This window comes from Capricornis sumatraensis, chromosome 1 (assembly GCF_032405125.1).
Source record: "Capricornis sumatraensis isolate serow.1 chromosome 1, serow.2, whole genome shotgun sequence".
Taxonomy (NCBI): domain Eukaryota; kingdom Metazoa; phylum Chordata; class Mammalia; order Artiodactyla; family Bovidae; genus Capricornis; species Capricornis sumatraensis.
The window spans coordinates 103,278,562-103,294,310 of record NC_091069.1 but is presented as its reverse complement, the minus strand read 5'-3'; the positions used below and the strand labels follow the sequence as shown (position 1 = coordinate 103,294,310).

The following is a 15,749-nucleotide window of genomic DNA, read 5'->3' as shown; positions in this document are numbered from 1 at the left end:
AGGACCTGCCCAGTGGCCCCCTCCCTGTCTACCTCCTCCTCCTCCTCCATCTCCTCTCCCTGAAATCTCTGTTCCCTTAGGTCCTACCCCATGGGACCACCTGCTGTGCATGCCTCCTTCTAGTGGTTTGATCTCTTAACCCAGTTAAAAAACCGTGTTCCTAAGAGTCCTTTGAATAGTGACCCTAGTAAAGGGACTGACTCAGGGAAGCTGGCCTTGCTTCTTTCCAAGTTATGCCATGTGAGTAGCTGCTTAGTCTTTCAAAGGCCAGCCTGGAGTGACACTTTCAATTATTTTATTCCTCCACGGCTTCTACTTCATGTAATTATCATTTATTGATCCTCTAGGAGGTGCTGCATATATGATATGGATTGTAATTTAATCCTTTTTAAAGATCCTGCAAAAGGGGATTTGGAAGTTTCAAAAGGTTAAGTGAGTTGCCCAAGTTTTATACAGCTGCTAGTTACTATGTGTGTCCGTCGTGTCCAACTCTTTGTGACCGCATGGATTGTAGCCAGCCAGGCTCCTCTCTGTCCATGGGATTCTCCAGGCAAGAATATTGGAGTGAGTTGCCATTTCCTTCTCCAGGGGATCTTCCCTACCTAGGGATCGAACCTGGGTCTCCTGCATTGCAGGTGGATGCTTTACTGTCTGACCTACTAGGGAAGCCCTAGTAGATCAGACTCCATCGCCTGTACCTCTTCCTCCACACGACACTGGCTGATTTCAAAATTATTACAGAAGAGATTAAAAATCAAAACCACAAAGAGGAGGAAGACCCAAATGTGGCCAAGGGGACTAATGAGATTATGTGAATGACTATTAAATCTGTCTTTCAGCTCCTTGGAAGCAAGAAGAAAAGTGTGGGGACATGAAGGGCTACATGCTTCTCTATATAATACAGAGTCTCTGTGGTCACAGGAAATAAATCTTTTCTCTTATTTTCCATCCCAGGAGTAATTTCTCATGTGGGGTTTTATACAGGGACATGGCATAACAAATTGAATAAAGTTTTCAAAAACCAGCTGCAGCAAAAGATAGATAAATAATTGTCCTGTGTAATGTGTTAGTCCATTCAGCAATCATTCAATAAACCCTGAGCACCCACCATGCCTTGGCTGCCGAGATGCAAAACACATGCAAAAAAGATAATTATCCTGCAGTGTGATCAACTGTAATGGAGGTATCCTCGATGCTTCGGGAGTACAACCGAATGGGATGATACCCTGCCTTGGGGCAAGGTTCACAGGCAAGGTAGCATTTGCCCATAGTCTTGAAGTCTGTGTTAGATTAGCAACTTATTTCCAAAAGGAGGATAAGGCATTCAAGGAAAAGGGAACTGAATGTGCAAAGACATGAAGGCTAGTATTGCATCTGAATACTGAATTGTCACCTCTCAGCAGGGCAGGACAGGACTCTTGACAGGAACCTGGGGGGCCAGCAGGATTCGATTCAGTACTGAAGGAACAGAGGCCAAACAGAGATGGCAGGAGCTGGGAACAGGGTAGTTACAAGAGCACACACGGGAGTCAGTGGGCAGGCTCCAGTAGGGGCCATCCTGGGGCTATTGCTGAGGAAGAGCCACAGCCTGATGGGGGAGGGGGCAGAGGGAGAGACGAGAGGGGAACCCCAGTGAGTCAGCCCAGAGGACAGATCCCACTACCTGGATGAATGGACTCAAAACGAGTCCAGTTGGCAACCAGGTGAATTTTAAGGATCCACAGAGTATTCAGGGGGTGAAGTCTAATACAAAGTTATTCCTGTAGATGAACTGTATAATATCAAAACAAAAACTGGTGAGGGTGGCACTGTGCAGAATCTACTGATGGACCCATTTGGGGAACTCAAACACTCCCCAGACAGAACTGAGATTGGAGGACGAGGACTGAATAAATGGTGTATACCATGGGCTACCCTTGGTATGTCACTTTTCCACTTTATTTTTTAAATTCTTTAGACCTGTAAGTGTTTGTTGTTGGCTGTATGGCACGTAGGATCCTAGCTCCTGGACAAGCGACTGAATTGGAATCCCCTGCATTAGAAGCATGGAGTCCTAATCACTGGATGCCAGGGACTTCCCTTTAGACCTGTATTTAGAATATGATTTGGGCTCAGGCTCTCTGATGTCATTCTGGGAGGAGAAATTTTTTGAAGCTTCTTCACTGAATCTTCTGCTTACTCTGAGTGTTAGTCACTCAGTCATGTCTAACTCTGTGACCCCATGGACGTTAGCCTCCCAGGCTCCTCTGTCTGTGGGATTGTCCAGGCAAGAATACTGGAGTGGGTTGCCATTCCTTTCTCCAGGGGATCTTCCTGACCCAGGGATTGAACCCAGGTCTCCAGCATTGCAGGAAGATTACTGTGTGAGCCGCCAGGGAAGCCCTACTCTGAGCTGAACAAGTGTCCAGTTGAGTTGTCCCAGTTACCCTGAGGATTCATGAGCTTATTTTCTGACTGTGTTCACATACAGCTGTGCCTATATATGATGAAGTATTCCTTTGGCTTACAGAAACAGAGTAATTGTCTTTCATGGCAACAACTGGAATTTGTTGAATACTTACTACATGCTGGAATCTGGCACTTGGACAAAGAGAGGAACAAGTTGGATGTAGTCCAGGGGGCTTACCCTGGAGGAGTTCGTACTCCTGGGCTGAACTCCTGGGTTCAGTTTAATTTTCTTTACAATGGGACTTCCCTGACAGTCAGGCGGTTAAGACTTCGCCTTCCAGTGCAAGGGGTACAGGTTTGATCCCTGGTCTTGGAGCTAAGATCGCACATACTTTGCAGCCAAAAAACCGAAACATAAAACAGAAGTAATATTGTAACAAATTCAATGAAGACTTTAAAAATGGTCCACATCAAAAAGGAAATCTTAAAAAAATGGACACAGCACCTACCTCTGGAGCTGTTTTGAGAACAAAGTGCTCAGAACCATGCCTAATACACTGTAAGTGCTAGCATTAAAAAAAAAATGTCTATTCAGACCCACCCTATGACCCAGAAATTCCACTCCTGGGCATATATCAGAAAAAAGCACACTAATTCAAAAAGATACACCCCAGTGTTCGAAACAGCATGATTATTTACAATTGCCAAAACATGGAAGCAGCCTAAGCGCTCGTCAACAAATGAATGTGAAGTTGGAGGTAGATGCCCGCTCCTCCCAGGATGAGCAGTGGGAGTTCATTCCCTGTGGACAGAAACTCCAAAATATCAGCAGGACAATCCAGAGAGGAGGCTGAGCCCTGCCTAGGTCAGAGAGAAGAGATCACATATTTGTCTAAGTCAAGAAGAACTTCCTGACTAGAAAGCTTCTTGGAGGTCAAAGGGAAGTGATGCCAAACAACCCACAGGCCGCTTTGCTGGACTCTATCTTGGCTGAGAGTTGCACGCGCACGCGTGGAAGGATTCTGTGCTGTCCTTAGTCGCTCAGTTGTGTCCGACTCTTTGTGACCCCATGGACTGTTGCCGGCTCCTAGAGGATCCTGAGATACACCAAATACAGACTCAGAACGAGGCAAATTGAAATGACTGGCCCAAGGAAACCTGGAAGAAATGCCCCATAAAAGCTATTTAAACTGCTGCAAGAGAGTGACTCTCTCTGAGGCTGGCCATGTCTATCCACACACACCGTACTCGTTTTCCTCCTAATAAACACTTTGCATGTTTCACTACTTTCCATCTTTGTGGGAATTCTTTTCTGCAAAGCTGAAGGGCCAGGGCCTTGTCACTGACTACTGGTCTAGTAGCTAGTGCTCAGGATTAGATCCCAATCTAGTGGCTAGGATTTGGTGCTCTCACTGTCACGGCCCCACCTCAACCTCTGGCCAGGAACTGAACCCCACTTCAAGCCCCTGCAGGCTGAGGCCACCCGAGATCATATTGATTAAGAAAATGAGGTCCATTGTAATAGATGTAAATACCCACAATGGAATATGACTCAGCCATAAAAAAAGAACAAAAATTTGCCATTTAAAGCAATAAGGATGGACAAATACTGTATGATACCACTTACATGTTGGAATCTAAAAAATAGAACAAACTAGTGAATATAACAAAAAAGAAGCAGACACAGATATACAGAAAAAACTAGTGATTACCAGTGGTGGGGGGAGAGGGAGGGGCAAGATGGGGGAGGAGATTATACATAATAACATATAAGGATATACTGTACAACAATATAGCCAGTATTTTATAATAACTGTAAATGGTGCATGTGCACTAAATAGTTTCAGTCATGTCTGACTTTTTATGACCCTATGGTCTGTAGCCCACCAGGCTCCTCTGTCCATGGGATTCTTCTGGAGTGGGTTGCCATGCCCTCCTCCAGGGGATCTTCCCGACCAGGGATCAAACCAGCCGCTCTTTATGTCTCCTGCATTGGCAGGCGGGTTCTTTACCACTGGCGCCACCTGGGAAGCCCAAGTAAATGGAATATAACCTTTAAAAATTGTGAATCACTATATTGTATACATCTATAGCTTGTATAATATTGTACAGCAACTATATTTCAATTAAAATTTTCATCATTAATCAGTATTTTAAATTAGTATTCATAGTTGTTTATATTTACCTAAAGGAACTTTTTTTTTTTTTTTGGGTGTTAGAATGCAAAAGTAGGAAGTCAAGAAACACCTGGAGTAACAGGAAAATTTGGCCTTGGAATGCAGAATGAAGCAGGGCAAAGACTAATAGAGTTTTGCCAAGAAAATGCACTGGTCATAGCAAACACCCTCTTCCAGCAACACAAGAGAAGACTCTACACATGGACATCACCAGATGGTCAACACCAAAATCAGATTGATTATATTCTTTGCAGCCAAAGATGGAGAAGCTCTATACAGTCAGCAAAAACAAGACCAGGAGCTGACTGTGGCTCAGATCATGAACTCCTTATTGCCAAATTCAGACTTAAATTGAAGAAAGTAGGGAAAATCGCTAGACCATTCAGGTATGACCTAAATCAAATCCCTTATGATTATACAGTGCAAGTGAGAAATTTAAGTGTCTAGATCTGATAGATAGAGTGCCTGATGAACTATGGAATGAGGTTTGTGACATTGTACAGGAGACAGGGATCAAGACCATCCCCATGGAAAAGAAATGCAAAAAAGCAAAATGGCTGTCTGGGGAGGCCTTACAAATAGGTGTGAAAAGAAGAGAAGTGAAAAGCAAAGGAGAAAAGGAAAGATATAAGCATCTGAATGCAGAGTTCCAAAGAATAGCAAGAAGAGATAAGAAAGCCTTCTTCAGCGATCAATGCAAAGAAATAGAGGAAAAGACAGAATGAGAAAGACTAGAGATCTCTTCAAGAAGATTAGAGATACCAAGGGAACATTTCATGTAAAGATGGGCTCGATAAAGGACAGAAATGGTATGGACCTAACAGAAGCAGAAGATATTAAGAGGTGGCAAGAATACATGAAAGAACTGTACAAAAAAGATCTGTGATCACTAATCTAGAGCCAGACATCTTGGAATGTGAAGTCAAGTGGGCCTTAGAAAGCATCACTGTGAACAAAGCTAGTGGAGGTGATGGAATTCCAGTTGAGCTGTTTCAAATCCTGAAAGATGATGCTGTGAGAGTGCCGCACTCAATATGCCAGCAAATCTGGAAAACTCAGCAGTGGCCACAGACTGGAAAAGATCAGTTTTCATTCCAATCCCAAAGAAAGGCAATGCCAAAGAATGCTCAAACTACCACACAATTGCACTCATCTCACATGCTAGTAAAGTAATCCTCAAAATTCTCCAGGCCAGGCTTCAGTAATACGTGAACTGTGAACTTCCTGATGTTCAAGCTGGTTTGAGAAAAGGCAGAGGAACCAGAGATCAAATTGCCAACATCCGCTGGATCATAGAAAAAGCAAGAGAGTTCCAGAAAAACATCTATTTCTGCTTTATTGACTATGCCAAAGCCTTTGACTGTGTGGATCACAATAAACTGTGGAAAATTCTAAAAGAGATGGGAATACCAGACCACCTGACCTGCCTCTTGAGAAATCTGTATGCAGGTCAGGAAGCAACAGTTAGAACTGGACATGGAACAACAAACTGGTTCCAAATAGGAAAAGGAGTATGTCAAGGCTGTATATTGTCACCCTGCTTATTTAACTTATATGCAGAGTACATCATGAGAAACGCTGGACTGGAAGAAACACAAGCTGGAATCAAGACTGCTGGGAGAAATATGAATAACCTCAGATATGCAGATGACACCACCCTTATGGCAGAAAGTGAAGAGGAATTAAAAAGCCTCTTGATGAAAGTGAAAGAGGAGAGTGAAAAAGTTGGCTTAAAGCTCAACATTCAGAAAATGAAGATCATGGCATCTGGTCCCATCACTTCATGGGAAATAGATGGGGAAACAGTGGAAACAGTGTCAGACTTTATTTTGGGGGGCTCCAAAATCACTGCAGATGGTGACTGCAGCCATGAAATTAAAAGACGCTTACTCCTTGGAAGAAAAGTTATGACAAACCTAGATAATATATTCAAAAGCAGAGACATTACTTTGCCGACTAAGGTCCATCTAGTCAAGGCTATGGTTCTTCCTGTGGTCATGTATGGATGTGAGAGTTGGACTGTGAAGAAGGCTGAGTGCCGAAGAATTGATGCTCCTGAACTGTGGTGTTGGAGAAGACTCTTGAGGGTTCCTTGGACTGCAAGGAGATCCAACCAGTCCATTCTGAAGGTGATCAACCCTGGGATTTGTTTGGAAGGAATAATGCTAAAGCTGAAACTCCAGTACTTTGGCCACCTCATGCGGAGTTGACTCATTGGAAAAGACTCTGATGCTGGGAGGGATTGGGGGCAGGAGGAGAAGGGGACGACAGAGAATGAGATGGCTGGATGGCATCACGGACTGGATGGACGTGAGTCTGAGTGAACTCCGGGAGATGGTGATGGACAGGGAGGCCTGGAGTGCTGCGATTCATGGGGTCGCAAAGAGTCGGACACGACTGAGCGACTGAACTGAACTGAACTGAACTGAAAGGAACTTTGGACGGATACACAGGAAACCAATACAAGCAGTTGCCTCTGGGTACGTGTTGGGGGAGGGGGAAGTGGAATGTGGCCTCTGCCTTGAATCCATCTCAAGAAAGTAGAAGAGAGGGGGTTGTTCTTCACTTGGACCAAGTTCACACAAGCTTGAAGGAATGGGGTCATAAAGGACTTAATCTGCCTTTCTATCACCAGAAAGAGCAGCTCTGACTGGACCACAGGGGCCCTGACCTCTTACAAAAGCAGAGGCAGGGCTAGTTTTTAATTATCCCAGGAGTGGGAGAGACAGTTGCTGTTGAGGGCTCGCCCCATCCTGCACCAGACAGCTCAGAGCCCTGGAGCCCTCAGGGGGCCTGAGGACCATGTGACAAAGTGGCTGGACCTCTGGTAGGCTGTGGGGGCCAGGGCCCTTCTGGAGGAAGAGCCAGGTCTGACAAATGTTTTTGTGTAGATGCTGCAAACCCAAAAGGGGGTCGCCTGGAACCGCTGTCAGCATGAGCCCTGGCTGCGACTGCCGCTCAGAGGGATCAGAGGAGGCTTCTTATTTAGTGTGTGTGTAAGAGACAAAAGCAGGAGGCATAGGACAGCTCGCACAGGAGAAAAGTGAATTACTGCCCTTCCTTTTCCCAGGACCCTTCTCTCACCCACTGATTCCCCTGCCAACTCCATGGAGCTCTGTTTATTCAGGAACCTGACCCCGGCAGGGAAGTCCTAGTATTCCTCTCTTCTCCACCCATCTCTTCCTTCCCTCTCCATCTCCCACCCTCCTGCCAGGCCTGCCCACAGGATCTGCCAGTGTGTAGACGGAGCTCAGGGTTTAGGGAGCCCCAGGGGATGGTGAGCACCAGGGCTGGCTTCGGTGGGATGTTCTGACCAGCTGGGCTGGGTGGTACTGGCACCTGTGAGGCTGTAGCAGCAGGGGGCGCTGTGCCACTGACCAGAACCAGGCAGAAGGGGTGGGGTGGAGGAGTTTTCTTGCCCAATCTCTCTCCCCTTCCATCCTCCTCCCTGCCCCGCTGGCAACCAGAGGGTAAGAGCTATGAAGGTCAGTTCCCCAGGCAGAGAGAGGGGTGGAGGGTGGATCTGGAGGATCACGTAGAGAGCGACCAGCCTGTTTCTCCGGCTGGGACAGCTTGGTCAGATGGTTCCGCCACAGTCACTGACATCCTGTTTCTTTCTCCCTTGCCCAACGTCTTCTATTTTCCTGCTTCCAAGGTGGCTGGAGAATGTCATACACTTGGACAGGCTTGTGGCAGTTGCCCTTGGCTGAGCCGCTGGTGTTGGGAGCTTGGCAGTTCTTTCGCTCATTACCCTGAAGCCCCAGCCCTGCCTACTTGTATTTCTCTCAGGCTCCCTTCCCTCCTCTTTGACCCTCCCTTCTCCCCTTCCCTCTGGTCTTGGAGAAACTGGGTCTCTCCTCTCCAGGGCTGTTCCTCCACTCTGCATCAGGCACCCTCGGCTGGCCCTCAAGGATGCTGAGACAGGAGTCTGCTTCTCACACGGTGCCTCTGTGCCCTCAATCTGTCTTCTCGGTCCAGACTGCTTGGGCAAGCTGCCTCTTCCCTTTGTCTGCATCATCAACCACTTGCACCGTGCCCTGAAACTGTCATCCTGTAGGCCTCCTATGTGCCAAGCCCCAGCCTCTCTTTACAACCTTGTTTTGATAAGACACCTTCCTGTTGTTAACCCTTCTCCTTGCCTCCCCAAATTAAGCTTCCTCGACCTTGCCTTTCAGCCTCTTCTTGGCTTTTCTCCCTCTGCTGGGAGTTGGATCTCAGCTCCATTTCCACCACTCAGGTCCCACTGGAGCCTTTCTGCTTCCAGCCCACTCTTCCCAGCTAATCTGTCCATCCCCATCTGCACCTCATGATTCTTTAGGGCCTGCAAAATCAAGTTATCCAGACTCACCTTTCTCCTCCAAGCGTCCCCTTCCTCTCCTTGTCTTCCCTCCTAACAAACCTTCAGGGACTCCCCTTCTCCCAGATAAATGAATGCCAAATACCCTTGCAAGTCTTTGGCATTCCAACCACAACTTATTCTTTGCTGTTTTCCCAAAGCCCTCTCTGCTTTTTCCCTTCGGAGATTTTAGGACCAGTCCTGACACCTGCCTCCTGGGGTGGGAAGTTAATCATTCTCCCCATCACGTATTCTCACAGCACTTTACACAAATTCTAAGGAGCTGGGTTTGGATCTAGTGTTTTTATTTGCTAGCTCTGAGACCTTGGCCAATTAGCTTAACCTCTCTGAACCTCTGCAAGGTGATAATCTGAGGCCAGAAATAACCCTACAAATTAGTGGTCAATATTCAACAGGGCACAAAGACAACGGGAAAAATAGTTTTTCAACAAATAGGAAATGTCCAGAATAGGGAAATTCATAGACAGAAAGTAGATTAGCGGTTGTCAGGAGCTGGGGGTGGGGGGGGTGAGTAGTAATGGGCACTGACTTTAAATGTTCTGTAGTGATAATGATTTCAAAACTTTGTGCATTTACTAGAAACCACTGAACTGTAGACTTTGAGAATGAATTTTACGGTATATGAATTATATCTGAATTTTTAGAAATTAAGTACACAAAGAAAGAGAAAAGGTCCATTTCACAGGGTAGTTGTGAGGGTCAACTGATGCCAAGTATGGGAGTGGCTGTGCTGCCTTTGATGCTGAAAGGGTGGCTGTGGATTCACCTTTCTCTCCCACTAGAGTGTCAGCTAGATCCCCAGGTGGCTCAGTGGTAAAGAATCTGTCTGCAATGCAGGCAACCTGGGTTTGATCCCTGGGTCGGGAAGATCCCCTGGAGAAGGAAATGGCAACCCATTCCAGTATTCTTGCCTGGAGAATTCCATAGATAGAGGAGCCTGATAGGTTACAGTCCATGGGGTCACAAAGAAGATACAACTTAGCTACTAAACAACCACCCACCCTCAGAGAACATGATACCAGCGACAAAGCTAGATGATGAAGCCAACATTGCAAGTTCAGTCAGCCTGACTCCGTTTTTCCCATACTGACTGTCACCATCAATGCATTAGGGATCGACAATCTCAGTGTACAAAAGCAAGGGGATGGGAAGCTAATATTAACAGACAGCTATTTCTGACATAAACACAGGAAAGAAATAAGACCAGCCAACTATGGGAGGAGACGCCAACGTCATGGCTAGTCTTTACTGGAAAGAAGAAATTCTGCATCATATTCTGAGTGCATTAGTGCAACAGCTCAGTGGGCCAGCTGGTGCGGCACCAGCTTGTAATGGGTTCCACAGCTGGGGCATCGCTGGGCCTCGCCTTTGTGCAGCCAGAACCAGATGACAGTACTGTTGTCTTCTTCACCTGAAAGAAAAAAGGTAGCTGAAGGCCATGCAGCCTAGAAGAAGGACTTTCACCGTTAAGCTACTGCCCTCAGACACCTCTGAGATGCAAACAAATTTATGGCTGACACCTTACGGTCAGTTCAAGCTGATCCCATTTTTCAGATGAAGGAACTGAGGCCAAGTTTACCTGTGAGTAAACTGACCTCTAATCAGTTCCTATTAGGTTCTCATAGTTCCCTGCCTGTGTAGAATCCCAAAGCTGGGTCCATTTTGGCATGTACACCTAGTGCCTGATGCGGTGTTTGGCAAAGAGAAAGTACAGTATTTCCTAGATGAGTATTTCTGCACGCCACCTCTCCACTGAGGCAGTATTATTGATGTTCCAGGCCTCTTTACAGTAAGGGTGACCTACTTTGGCAAAGGGGCCTGAGGGTCAAAACCTTTAAAACGTTTATCCATATACCTTTACACATATACACTCACAGACAACAAATGTGAAGAAACTAGTAGACATCCTCCTTACAAAACACATATTAAACAAATGGGTGAGACTTCCTGGTGGTCTAGTGATTAAGACTCCGTGCTCCCAAAGCAGGGGGCCTGGGTTCCATCCTTGGTCAGGAAACTAGATCCTGTATGCTGCAACTAAAAGATTTCACATGCAGTAACAAAGATCCTGAAGGTCACAACTAAGACCTGGCAGAGCCAAATAAGTAAACATTAAAAATAAGCAAATAAATAGAGACTTTTCAGGCGGTTCAATGGTTAAGATTCTGTGCTTCCAATGAAGGGGGTGTGGATTCCATCCCTGGTTGGGGAACTATGATCCCACATTCTGCACAGTCAAAAAATAAGTCAGCAAACAAACAAAAGGGTAAGAAAATAGTGGAGAAGCACTTACAGATGCAGCCTACTATCCGCTTGTTGCTGATGGAGGGGACTAAATTAGGGTCTTCCTTGGTACCTGAGGTTGCCTTTGGGGCAAGTATATTGTATGGGTCCTGAAAAAAAACAAAATAAAGGGTCTATTATGCCAAATGATCTCTACCCTCTAGGGACTACCAATACTGTTCCCAGAAACCATGTTTCCTGGAGGGAAGGCTTCCCATAGAGGAGGCTGTTCTGATCCCATCCATGGCAATGAACTCTCCCAGAACGCACGGAACATTCGTCTCACCTGTCCCTTGCGAGCAGCCAGCATGACCTCCCTCTCTAGCCCAGTCGCCTGCTCTTCATCAGTAGGAACACCACCTAAAAGAAAATAAAATGATGATGTCGGCTGAAATGATCAAGAAGGAAAGCGCACAGAAGTCAATTTTTGCTTACAGTTTTAGCGGGCCCACAGGCTCCCACAGTCTACTCATACCCACTGTCCCTTAAGAACCAGTCACGTTACCCAAAAGTGGAACATGGGGTGATCTTTTCGTCCCTCAACCACGGAGGCCGATTTTTCTGCCCCTCCCCCCTATTTTCTTTTCCTAAAAGCAGGTTAATCAGAGTCCTAGTGGGGTGCATCCAACTGGAGACGGGCGCAAGTCTGAAGGGCGGCTTGGCCCCTCCATGCCCGGGTTGCAAACCCTGCCCACCAAGGTCACCCGGCAACTCCGTTTAGGAATTTTTCGCAGCCGGGTCATTTGGTGATCAGCAGCAGATGCGGTCGAGAATAACAGGGAGAGGTCCGCAGAGCCTAGGCCTTTGGGGCCCAGAGGAGATGAAAGGCCTCCCCCACCCCAGCCTTTGCTGACCTAACACCACCGCGGGAGGGCAACGGCGCACGATGCCGGCGAGTACCTCCAGACGCCATAGAGCGCACCACGGAGACTCCATTTGGACCCCGGGCCCTCAGGGCCTGGGAGGCCAAAGCTCCAGCTCCACGGAGTAACCTTGACGCCATCACGCCCGCTACAAACACCAGCACTTCCGGGAGCAGGCTCCTGAAACAGAAATGATTTCCGGGGGAGGGCTTCTTTCCCTTCCGCTTCCTTCCGGCCCAGAGTCCGCCTTACTCACGTGGCCTTTCCGGGGCGGGACATCAGGGAAGGCTGCGCCGGCGCAACTCTGCCTCATTGCCCGCTCCGTGCAGCCGGCTAGGGGCGGGGCTAGTAACGGTTTCAATTGTAGGCTTCTGGACACCTGCCGTTTGCTAACGCTGAGGTTGGGTAGAACTTGTTTTGCGCCTGTGAGACTCAGTGTCGTCGTCCGAATGGGGCAACCCCACTGTAGTTCATATGCTTTTTGGCTGACAATTGTGCTCGGGCGACGTGGAGGCTGCTGATGGAAGACGTGAATCCAGTGCCTGTCAGGATACTTGCCACACATCAAGTGGTCCCCATTTAGCAGTAGCGTCCCAAAGGCCACAGCATTAATTGTGATGGGGGCAAATTTTGATGCTGGGTCTCCTGGCAGTGTGACAGCCACTGTGAAAGTGGGGCTCAACCTGTAAGAACTTGGACAGAATCTGCTCGCAGACCTAGCATCATTTTCCTGTAGCTGTGGCTTTGAGGTGATGAGATCCAGGTCTGAGGCGAGGCTGAGGAAGGGGAAGAAGGTAGGGCCATGTTGTGGGCCTCTTCCAGAACCAACCCTGGAGGAGGGCACGGCAACCCACTCCAGTATTTCTTGCCAGGAGAATCCCATGGACAGAGGAACCTGGTGGGTGGCAGTCCATAGGATCGCACAGTCGGACACGACTGAAGCGACTTAGCATACCCAGAACCAAAGCCCTTGGTGATGTGGGGTAAAGGGCTGGCTACCTCCGGAAGCTGTTGGCTAAGAAGATAAACAAGATTCCTCCGCGGGAAGCCGAGTTGTTACTGGTAATGGAGTCCCAGAATGTACTAGGACGGGAGTTCTCTGTTGAAAACTGGAAACATCTTCCATAGCTTCCCCCCTACCACCCCCACCACTTGCCCACGAGCTCGGGTGTGCAAGCTTCTTCGGGTGGGCTTTGTAAACACTGCTCTTCATGGGTTCCTAGGCCCTAATTCCCATGGTCAGTATAGCCCTGTAAGTCTGGCTACATGCAGTGTCTGTTTCCCTACCTGATTTAAAAAACAAAACAACCCTTTAGAGCAGAAATTATGTTCTATTCATCTTTGAATTCTCAGTGTCTTGCAGAGGCCCAGCATGTAGGGGATCGAGGAAACTTTAGTAAATTTATTTCTTGGAGAGAATCTGCAGAATCAGTTTTGTAGGGTTTCCCCTGGCCCAAGGAGATAAACTTGAGGTAAATTGGGGAGGGTTGAAGTCGCAGGTGTTCCCACCTGCCCTGTTCAGGTTATATTTTCAAAAGGATCAGGTGGAGCATCCCTTCACATGAGCACAGTCTTCATGGGTGCCTCTCCATCAAGGAGAAAAAAACATCTCTAAGACCAAAGATGTCTTGATTCTATTGAAAGGTGAGTTTTGCTTTGAATGGCTTCCATCATTCTTTCTCCCTTGGAAATTAAATTGGAAAAAAAAATCCCTTAAGTCCTAGGGATGTTCCCCAAGAATCTACAGTTGATCTGTAACTATAGTGAGATGTTTAATGCTGGGGTGGGGAGAAGCAGTGGTCTGGAAAACAACTGTTCTGAGTGAAACCCACCAGCCAACTCAGTCACTTTTTGTTTTGCCCACCATTTGCTAATCTGTAAAACTATCATTAGACTAGGTTAGTATTTCCTGAAGTGTATTCCATGGATTCCTGGTTTCAAAAGATGCTCTCAGTTTAAAAGACTTGGTTAAGATAGGGAGGGCTTCCCAGATGGCTCAGTGGTAAAACAATCTGCCTGCCGATGCAGGAGATGCAGGAAACTAGGGTTGATCCCTAGGTTGGGAAGATCTCCTGGAAGAGGAAATGGCAACCCACTTCAGTATCCTTGCCTGAAAAATTCTGTGGACAGAGGAACCTTGTGGCTATAGTCCATGGGGTCTCACAGAGTCGGACACGACTTCGAGACTGAGCACACACTTTTGTGTGAAAGATAGGGAAGTTCCGCATTTGATAAGTGCCCTTCGGGGGATGAACACACTAGTATGTCAAAGACTCTGCTTAGACCTGCAGCAGAGAACGCTATTTTCGTTTTCCCACCTTAATTGACCATTCTTTGCCAAGAAATACCTGCTAATTCAACTCTCAGCAGACCAGGGAGAAATTCCCTTCTGATGTGTTACAGTTCTTAATCATAAAATGGTTTATTCAAGCCTATAAAATGGAAATAGAGTTGAGGCTTGTTTCTCCCTCTCACAGTAGGCTTTCCTAATCATAGGGCATTTTTTGCAGGTCCTTGTTTAACTCACAAAAGCACTGGGATTGTTCACTCTAAGCTGGTGAGCTCCAGTGTCAGGGCCAGGTTCCAGGGCATCCCCATCCATCCCCTCCTGCCTCCAGCTCTCATTACCCTCAGTTTACACTCCTGCCCCTAGATCTCTTCGTGAGAAACAGCTTGGCTTGGGCAACAATCTCCCACTCCTTCCTGCTCCACTGTCTTTGCCATAAGAATAAACTTTTATTGAGTATTATTTTTTGTCTTTATAGGATAATTCTTAGAGGTCAAAATAAATGCTCATTGTAATAAACCAAACAACATATATGTTTTAAGAAACAAGTTGATTTTTAATAGTTTCGTGTTTATCCTTTTTTTCCATTCTCTATGCCAGGGTTTCTCAACTTTTGTGTTGTTGACATTTTGGACTGGAAAATTCTTTGCAGGGTGTTGAGAGGGGAGGTGCTTTCCTGTGTGCATTGCAGGATGTTCAGCATCTACACCATTAGCACTCCCCAGTGGTGACAACCAAAAATGCCTTCATAGTTCATAGTGAAGTTGCTCAGTTGTGTCCAACTCTTTGCGACCCCATGGACTGTAACCTACCAGGCTCCTCTGTCCATGGGACTTTCCAGGCAAGCGTACTGGAGTGGGTTGCCATTTCCAAAAATGCCTTCAGCCATTACCTTATGTCCCCTGGAGGGCAACGTTGCCCCTGATTGAGAATCTCTACTCTGTGCTCCTATGGTCATACTCAAGCAAATGCACATATTGAGACATTTCTTAAAAACGTACAGACATGTAAATGAATATAAAATAGAAAAATCACTACTATACAAATTATAAGTTGCTTTTTATTTTGTGGGCATCACAGATCAATACATAGAGACCTAACTCATTTTATGTAATTACTGCATAGTAGTCCCTACTATGAAAGTAATACCTATGAATTTACCTAATCATTTTCTGCTTGATGGATATTCAGATGGTTTATACATTTTTGCCTCTCAAGCAATGCTGCACTGCACATCTCTAGTACATGCAAAGTTGCTTCAGTCATGTCCAACTCTTTTCAACCTTATGGACTGTAGCCCACCAGGCTCCTCAGTCCATGGGGATTCTCCAGGCAAGAATACAAGAGTGGGTTGCCATGCCCTCCTCCAGGGGATCTTCCCAGTCCAGAGATCA

General features: G+C 46.7%; 1 protein-coding gene across 1 annotated transcript; it reads right to left on the bottom strand.

Moving 5' to 3' along the window:
• Nucleotides 1-9,238: 9,238 nt before the first annotated feature.
• COX5B (cytochrome c oxidase subunit 5B) lies at nt 9,239-12,250 on the bottom strand. The gene is made up of 4 exons (XM_068977580.1): nt 12,106-12,250; nt 11,492-11,565; nt 11,216-11,315; nt 9,239-10,333 (listed from the first exon to the last, which is right to left on the bottom strand). The coding sequence occupies exons 1-4, from the start codon at nt 12,206-12,208 to the stop codon at nt 10,221-10,223; spliced, it is 390 nt and encodes a 129-aa protein (XP_068833681.1). The 5' UTR covers nt 12,209-12,250; the 3' UTR covers nt 9,239-10,220.
• Between the last annotated feature and the right edge of the window lie 3,499 nt (nt 12,251-15,749).